The 9,443-nt window shown below is 40.6% G+C and overlaps 1 protein-coding gene across 1 annotated transcript in view; it reads left to right on the forward strand.

The window, feature by feature from the left end:
* The window catches only part of capn12 (calpain 12), an 84,390-nt gene extending 75,963 nt beyond the window's left edge, over positions 1-8,427 (forward strand). The window contains exon 21 of the mRNA XM_060923379.1: positions 7,458-8,427. Within this exon, the coding sequence (XP_060779362.1) occupies positions 7,458-7,484 (27 nt within the window). The 3' untranslated portion in view covers positions 7,485-8,427. The remainder of the gene's footprint in view (positions 1-7,457) is intronic.
* Positions 8,428-9,443: the final 1,016 nt, after the last annotated feature.

The following is a 9,443-nucleotide window of genomic DNA, read 5'->3' on the forward strand; positions in this document are numbered from 1 at the left end:
ATTCTCGGCTACTGTCTAGACGCTATACCAGAGACGGTTGAAGAATCTCCACTTTGCCACATCCAATATGGATGACATATGATTCTACGCAGAAGGCGGCGTCTATGTTTATATGTCTATGACTTCACGGTTGGCGGGATTCTCGCAATGCAGTGTGCGCATGATCAAAAGTGGAACGAAGTCTCGCTACCACAAGATAACGCGCGATTTCATAAGACTCTTTACTGGCTGTCTGTGCTGTACAATACGTTTATCATCGTGGGAATTGATTATAGCTCTAAATAAATATTGAAGTTTTTTTAAAGAATCCGTATAACTTTATTTATACTCCCGTATACTACGTTTATTGAATCAAATCCGTATAAAATACAGACATTCCGTATAGGTTGACATGTATGGCGCTTCTGGATCATGTTTAGATACGGCTTCTTCTTTGAACTATAGAGTTTTAGCTGGCAACGGCGGATGGCACAGTGAATTGTGTTCACAGATAATGTTCTCTGGAAATATTCCTGAACCCATTTTGTGATTTCCAATACAGAAGCATGCCTGTATGTGATGCAGTGCCGTCTAAGGGCCCGAAGATCACGGGCACCCAGTATGGTTTTCCGGCCTTGACCCTTACGCACAGAGATTCTTCCAGATTCTCTGAATCTTTTGATGATATTATGCACTGTAGATGATGATATGTTCAAACTCTTTGCAATTTTACACTGTCGAACTCCTTTCTGATATTCCTCCACTATTTGTCGGCGCAGCATTAGGGGGATTGGTGATCCTCTTCCCATCTTTACTTCTGAGAGCCGCTACCACTCCAAGATGCTCTTTTTGTACCCAGTCATGTTAATGACCTATTGCCAATTGGCCTAATGAGTTGCAATTTGGTCCTCCAGCTGTTCCTTTTTTGTACCTTTAACTTTTCCAGCCTCTTATTGCACCTGTCCCAACTTTTTTGAGATGTGCTGCTGTCATGAAATTTCAAATGAGCCAATATTTGGCATGAAATTTCAAAATGTCTCACTTTCGACGTTTGATGTGTTGTCTATGTTCTATTGTGAATACAATATCAGTTTTTGAGATTTGTAAATTCTTGCATTCCATTTTTATTTACAATTTGTACTTTGTCCCAACTTTTTTGGAATCGGGGTTGTATTATAAATCACAGCACTTTTTTTTATAGTACTTCATCTACTTCAACAATGTTACACAAAGATCGATACATAACTGTTGTAAATGGCACTTAATTCCACAGGGTGTCGATAATGGTGGACACCGGTGAAAGTGATTACTATTACCGACACCTCACGTGGCTTCTCAAACGTGCGTTTAGATACAAAATGGCGACTGTCAAATGAAAGCGGAAGAAACAAAGTAGGTTTTGGCAAAGATATCATGAAATATCGGTGAATATGATAAGTAAAAATATGTCCATGATCTTTCCACCATGCTTACCTGTGATGATAACATCCGGGTTTTCCTCAAATTGCTGATCGTGCTGAAAAAAATTCCATCTCAGGTAATGAGCTGTGTCATCAGACGACAAGATCAAAAGGCGAGGGGGGGCCTTCTGGTTGATTAATTAACCAATAATAACTGTTGTAACTGAAACTCAACTTTGTAAAATTGTTTTTTGTTGGTAAATCTGAAAAGGTGTCGATAATTATGGACTGTTGATAATTGTAGCCGCCACTCTACTACACCTGTAAGTTAGTTTAATTTGCTTTATCAGATTGTACTTACCTTTCAATATTATTGACGTATTCATTGCCAACGAAGTTTATTGGGGTCTTCCTTTCAGTAAATTATGCTCAGACTGACAATTTGACAGCTTGAGCGACTAAAAAAATACATTTTGGAGTTTGACATAGAAATAATATTCTTTCAGCATGAAGATTCACGTAGGAACAGTCAATCGTTCACCAAGAGACACATCTCATCTCATTATCTCTAGCTGCTTTATCCTGTTCTACAGGGTCGCAGGCAAGCTGGAGCCTATCCCAGCTGACTGCAGGCGAAAGGCAGGGTACACCCTGGACAAGTCGCCAGGTCATCACAGGGCTGACACATAGACACAGACAACCATTCACACCTACGGTCAATTTAGAGTCACCAGTTAACCTAACCTGCATGTCTTTGGACTGTGGGGGAAACCGGAGCACCCGGAGGAAACCCACACAGACACAGGGAGAATATGCAAACTCCACACAGAAAGGCCCTTGCCGGCCACGGGGCTCAAACCCGGACCTTCTTGCTGTGAGGCGACAGCGCTAACCACTACACCACCGTGCCGCCCCCAAGAGACACATCTCTTAACTAAATCGTGGGCTTGGTCAATTGTTTCATATCAAACACACTGTGCTATGTGACTGTAACACTTCCCTGATGTGGGTGGAGTACAGAAGCACAGCAGGCGGGAGATGATATTCACACACGTTTATTGACATTTTTCAGCTTCACTTGCTAACTCTAGGACACACACACAGTCATGTTCTGGTCCAGGGAGCTCCCTTCTCTCTGCTCTCTCTCTCCTTGTCTATGTTCCACCATCACTGCAACAAACACACCCACACACACATTAATTGACAACAGGTGTAATGACTTGGCCACTCACCTTCCCTGACTCCACCCTCTATTCACAAACTGCCGCTTGGCCACGCCCCCGCTGCCACAGTGGCCATCATAGACTGATCATCTGACAGTAGCTGCTATCGAACTCAGCCACTCCTAGCTAGTTATACTGCTAGCAAGCTCGCTATTAACCAAGCTAACACGAGTTATCTAAGTTATCAGGGAAAAATATTATTGCTAATATTGCTTTCATTAACAAATGTTAAGATTGAAAAGACGACACTCCTTGATCAAATATGTTTATCAGATAGTTACACGCCTGGTGACTTTTTTTTTTGTAAAAAAATTATAGATTTTTAGTATGGTCTGTATCTTATGGAGCGGCTTCTTTTAGTTTAGCCAGTAGCTTGTTGGCTAGCTTGCATAGCTAGCTTGTTACTGTAGCTTCGAGGTTAGTAGGCATGTTCCAGCAATACTATTGCAGCAGCCAGGCTTCACTATCTCTGTCCCCTTCTCCATTTATGGACTAGCTGGGAGTTAGGCGGAGTCAGGCGCTGTCAAGATGATGACGCCCGTAGCCTCCTTATTTGTGCTTCAAATCCGCTCTTCAGAAATCCTATGAGTGACGTCACAGAGGCTTTGTCCATTAATTTTACAGCCTATGTTCAGAGTCCATTCAGTTGATATAAAAATGGCTGAACGAAAGAAAAAGAAACGTTTGTGATCTGTAAGGAGTACTTATAATGAAGCTGTAAATACAAATCTAAAGGAATAAAAAGTATGGTTTCTTTTGTCTGAAATGTAATTAAGCAAGAGTACATGCACAACCCCGATTCCAAAAAAGTTGGGACAAAGTACAAATTGTAAATAAAAACGGAATGCAATAATTTACAAATCTCAAAAACTGATATTGTATTCACAATAGAACATAGACAACATATCAAATGTCGAAAGTGAGACATTTTGAAATTTCATGCCAAATATTGGCTCATTTGAAATTTCATGACAGCAACACATCTAAAAAAAGTTGGGACAGGGTCAATAAGAGGCTGGAAAAGTTAAAGGTACAAAAAAGGAACAGCTGAAGGACCAAATTGCAACTCATTAGGTCAACTGGCAATAGGCCATTAACATGACTGGGTATAAAAAGAGCATCTTGGAGTGGCAGCGGCTCTCAGAAGTAAAGATGGAAAGAGGATCACCAATCCCCCTAATTCTGCGCCGACAAATAGTGGAGCAATATCAGAAAGGAGTTCAACAGCGTAAAATTGCAAAGAGTTTGAACATATCATCATCTACAGTGCATAATATCATCAAAAGATTCAGAGAATCTGGAAGAATCTCTGTGCGTAAGGGTCAAGGCCGGAAAACCATACTGGGTGCCTGTGATCTTCGGGCCCTTAGACGGCACTGCATCACATACAGGCATGTGTCTGTATTGGAAATCACAAAATGGGCTCAGGAATATTTCCAGAGAACATTATCTGTGAACACAATTCACCGTGCCATCCACCGTTGCCAGCTAAAACTCTATAGTTCAAAGAAGAAGCCGTATCTAAACATGATCCAGACGCGCAGACGTCTTCTCTGGGCCAAGGCTCATTTAAAATGGACTGTGGCAAAGTGGAAAACTGTTCTGTGGTCAGACGAATCAAAATGTGAAGTTCTTTATGGAAATCAGGGACGCTGTGTCATTCAGACTAAAGAGGAGAAGGATGACCCGAGTTGTTATCAGTGCTCAGTTCAGAAGCCTGCATCTCTGATGGTATGGGGTTGCATTAGTGCGTGTGGCATGGGCAGCTTACACATCTGGAAAGACACCATCAATGCTGAAAGGTATATCCAGGTTCTAGAGCAACATATGCTCCCATCCAGACGACATCTCTTTCAGGGAAGACCTTGCATTTTTCAACATGACAATGCCAAACCACATACTGCATCAATTACAGCATCATGGCTGCATAGAAGAAGGGTCCGGGTACTGAACTGGCCAGCCTGCAGTCCAGATCTTTCACCCATAGAAAACATTTGGCGCATCATAAAACAGAAGATACGACAAAAAAGACCTAAGACAGTTGAGCAACTAGAATCCTACATTAGACAAGAATGGGTTAACATTCCTATTCCTAAACTTGAGCAACTTGTCTCCTCAGTCCCCAGACGTTTACAGACTGTTGTAAAGAGAAAAGGGGATGTCTCACAGTGGTAAACATGGCCTTGTCCCAACTTTTTTGAGATGTGTTGTTGTCATGAAATTTAAAATCACCTAATTTTTCTCTGTAAATGATACATTTTCTCAGTTTAAACATTTGATATGTCATCTATTTTCTATTCTGAATAAAATATGGAATTTTGAAACTTCCACATCATTGCATTCTGTTTTTATTTACAATTTGTACTTTGTCCCAACTTTTTTGGAATTGGGGTTGTATTCAGTTTCAATAATGGAGTAATGAAGCACAATTACATGTTGTGCATGTACAGTGGATATAAAAAGTGTACACACCCCATTAAAATGATAAGTTTTTCTGATGTAAAAAAAAAAATGAAACCACGATAAATAATTGCAAAACTTTTCCCACCTTTAATGTGACCTATAACCTGTACAATTTAATTGAAAAACAAACAAACTGTTTGGGTGAAAACATAAAAAAAAACCCATACAATAAGCTGGTTGTGTAACTGTGCACACCCTTAAACTAATACTTTGTTGAAGCATCTTTTGATTTAATTACAGCATTCAGTCTTTTTGGGTGCCATCAATTAAAATGACTCTGATTAACCCCAAATAAAGTTCAGACATTTACTCAGTTGCATCCTCCAGCAAAAGCCAGGGTTCACAGAGAGCTTACAAAGCATCAAAGGGATCTCACTGTTGAAAGGTATCAGTCAGGAGAAGGGTACAAAAAAATTTCCATGGCATTAGATATACCATGGAGCACAGTGAAGACTGTCATCAAGAAGTGGAGAAAATATGGGACAACAGTGACATTACCGAGAACTGGACGCCTCTCCAAAATTGATGAAAAGACAAGACGACAACTGGTCAGGGAGGCTGCCAAGAGGCCTACAGCAACACTGAAGGAGCTGAAGGAATTTCTGCCAAGTACTGGTTGTGTACTACATGTGACAACAATCTCCCATATTCTCCATATGTCTGGACTATGAGGTCGCGTCAAAGAAAAACATCCTGGCCCGGCTAAATTTTGCAAAAAAAAAACATCAACTCTCCCAAAAGCATGTAGGAAAATGTGTTATGGTCTGATGAAACCAAGGTTGAACTTTTTGGCCACAATTCCAAAAGGTACGTTTGGCGCAAAAGCAACACTGCGCATCACGAAAAGAACACCATACCCACAATGAAGCATGGTGGTGGCAGCATCATGTTTCGGGGTTGTTTTTCTTCAGCTGGAACAGGGGCTTTATTCAAGGTGGAGGGAATTATGATCAGTTCTAAATACCAGTCAATTTTGGCCCAAAATCTTCAGGTGTCTGCTAGAAAGCTTAAGATGAAGAGGAATTTCATCTTTCAACATGATAATGACCCCAAAAAATTTTGGAATGGCCCAGCCAGAGCCCAGACCTAAATCCAATTGAAAATCTGTGAGGTGACCTGAAGAGGGCTGTGTACAAGAGATGCCCTCGCAATCTGACAGATTTGGAGCGCTTTTGCAAGGGGCAAATATTGCCAAGTCTAGATGTGGCAGGCTGATAGACTCCTATTCAAAAAGACTGAATGCTGTAATTAAATCAAAAAGTGCTTCAACAAAGTATTAGTTTAAAGTGCATATCACGGGTAAATTCAGGAGCAAGATCAATGTAATTCTCCTATTTTATATTAAACTTTGGTCAAATATCTGTAACATTCTGCATTCTCTGCAATTTTTTTACCTTGCACAATACCAGAAAAATTCAGTTGAAATCAAGCCATTTGAGGCGAATTGGTCCGCCTCTGAAAAAACTTAGCATTTGAATTTCCCGGCAAACATTGATTTTCGTGACGTCATCTGCGGGACGTCTCCCTCTGAATCCTACATCAGCGCTGGTTTGTTTATGAGAAAACGACTTGGTGGTTTTCTGCAAATTTCTTCAACATTATCGCATAATTATTAAAATGGTTAACAGATGTATCGTAGGAGGGTGTAGCAACACCAATCTTGATGGGATTAGTACTTATCATTTTCCAAAAGACCGGACAATGAGAGAGAAATGGGAGCGCTTGGTCTACACAGGCTGTGCACTGAAACCGTGCAAAACTCGCGCAGCCTGCTGGCATTTCCGCAGGTAACGTCACGAATCTGGCTCCAGACTCCCTTGGGATTTTTCCAGACGCGTTTTGTTATCTTATTTTTTTTCTGCTGTAGACAGATGGCCTTGTACAAAATTACCCTTCTGGATGAGTGTGTAAAGGGACATACGTTCATATAAAAAAAAAAAAAACATGAAATTGGTCCAGAATATGCACTTTAAGGGTGTACACACTTATGCAACCAGCTTATTGTACTTTTTTTTAAATGTTTTTCCCCCTAACAGATTTGTTTTTCAATTGAATTGTACAGGTTATAGGTCACGTTAAAGGCGGGAAAAGTTTTGAAATTCTTTATCGTGGTCTCTTTTTTTTTTTTTTACATCAGAAAAACCTGTCAGTTTAATGGGGTGTGTACACTTTTTATATCCACTGTAGGAGCCTGTAATGAACACTTTATCAGGGTTCATTTTCAGTAACATTTAAAGTTTTAATGGCGCTTATACTTAGATCGTAGTGTTTCTTGTTTTGGCTGAATACAGACCTGATTCTTGTTTGAACTCTAATATTTTTTGAAGCTGTTAGTTATAAATAGCTGTATCCTACTCTGTGTAACAGCTCGTGTGTCTGGCCTTTTCTGCAGTGGCTGCTCAGGCTGCTGGCTGTGTGAGCGCGCTCAGATGTGACACCTCAGCAGGACAGACCTGTACAGCCAGGACTATACAGACGTCATCCACCTGGACCTGCGTTATTTCTCTCTCTCACGCTCTCTCTATTTCATTACATTTACATCACACTCTCTCTTGTTCCAATCACTTCCACCAACCCACCCACGCACACACACCTATCCATCCATCCATCCATCCATCCATCCATCCATCCATCCATCTCTCCATCACACAGGTCATGGGGTCATTCCTGATTATGGACCCAGACACACACTATCTGCTTTTGTGTTTAGAATAGGATCATAAAAAAACCTATGTTCTGTATTACTATATTTTGTATTCGCGTTCCTTTTTATTATATAAAAGTCTGATACAAAAGGATTTTGTATCATGCAATATTATTATTCTATCCTGTCTAATTTGGCACAAACTCTATTGTCAATTCACAAATACTATATGCTATGAATCCATACGGAACAGAAGTTACTGATTTTTTTTCTTTCCATCATAAAATGATCATAAATATTCCAGTGTTAAGCATACAACAAATATTCATTTATTCGCTTATCGCTTCCAAGTTGTGCCAAATTCCTCAAATGCTCTACAGTAGTTATCAAGAACAAAATACAAACATCTGTAACATCCAAAATGTCCAAGAGATAAGAATGCAACAAAAATGTTACAAAAGGCTGGGATTAGTTTGAGATAATATTCATTTTGCTTTGAACGTTCATCAAATATTTTAGGAATGCAACACTTTTATTCTGTTGGAATGCAGTTATTGGGTCTTAAGCCTGATGTGAACCAAAACTATTTTTATTAACATCAACTCCGAATGTATTAACAGTATCTGAGAATGAAGCTATGTCTTATCTTTTTAATATTTCTAACAGTGGGCATGCGAATCAATGATCTTCCAAATAAATCTGAGTATCCTGATATAAACATGGATCTTTCTTTTCATAGTGGATGCGTATATATACACCTCCACGTACACACACACACATACACAGGGCTAAGGGAGTGAGAATGACTGCTGGTATTAAAAGCGATGTCTCAGCAGCGCTGCACGCATCGCCTCTATTCTTGTCGCTCTGACGCCACGCACTGCGTCATCACGCCATCGCTCCCTCCTCCGCTACGTTCTCCCTCTCTCCCTCCTTCCAGCTCTCTCTAGTAACTGGCTCAGCCTGCTGCCTCCTCCCCTTGTTCCCTTTCCTCTCTCGCTCTCTCACACACAGGCGCACATGCTCGCTCACACACTTTTTATATGCTCTCGTCCTTTTTCCTGAACCCCTATTTATAGAAGCATATTTATGCAAGATGGAGCAGAGGTTGCCCCCAGCAACAGGCCAAGCATTTCTGGAAAGGAACACCTGTCAGAAACAGCTGTCTCCATCCTGGCATCTTCTTTTTTTCCTTTCTTCTTCTTCCTGTACCATTTATTCAAGTAGCTCAGGGCAATTCTGAGTCTTTGGGTTTCCATCTTTGTGCACGTGGATCTTCCTTTTCTCGCTCTCTCTGTCTGTGGTCTGTATAATCTGGCATGAGTTAAGCTGTGTCTAGCTGTACGCTACACAGTTGTCAGGCCACACACTGAGGAACTTCCTGTCATCTCTCGGGACATACACCTCCCACAGAGCAGGATCAAATCTGTCTCAATCATGATCATACCATTATACTTACACCCCAGCAGAGTCTGTACAAACAGCATGGGTCAGACAAGTGAATCTCTCTCTCTCTCTCTCTCTCTCTCTCTCTCTCTCTCTCTCACACACACACACACACTTCAGAGTCCAGGCTAAAGCCTTAGCTACACCAGAACCAAAAAAAAATTCTCTGACATTCTACACAACCTTTACAGTGGTGCTTGAAAGTTTGCGAACCCTTTAGAATTTTCTATATTTCTGTATAAATATGACCTAAAACATCATCAGATTTTCACACAAGTCCTAAAAGTA

This window comes from Neoarius graeffei, chromosome 6 (assembly GCF_027579695.1).
Source record: "Neoarius graeffei isolate fNeoGra1 chromosome 6, fNeoGra1.pri, whole genome shotgun sequence".
NCBI lineage: Eukaryota > Metazoa > Chordata > Actinopteri > Siluriformes > Ariidae > Neoarius > Neoarius graeffei.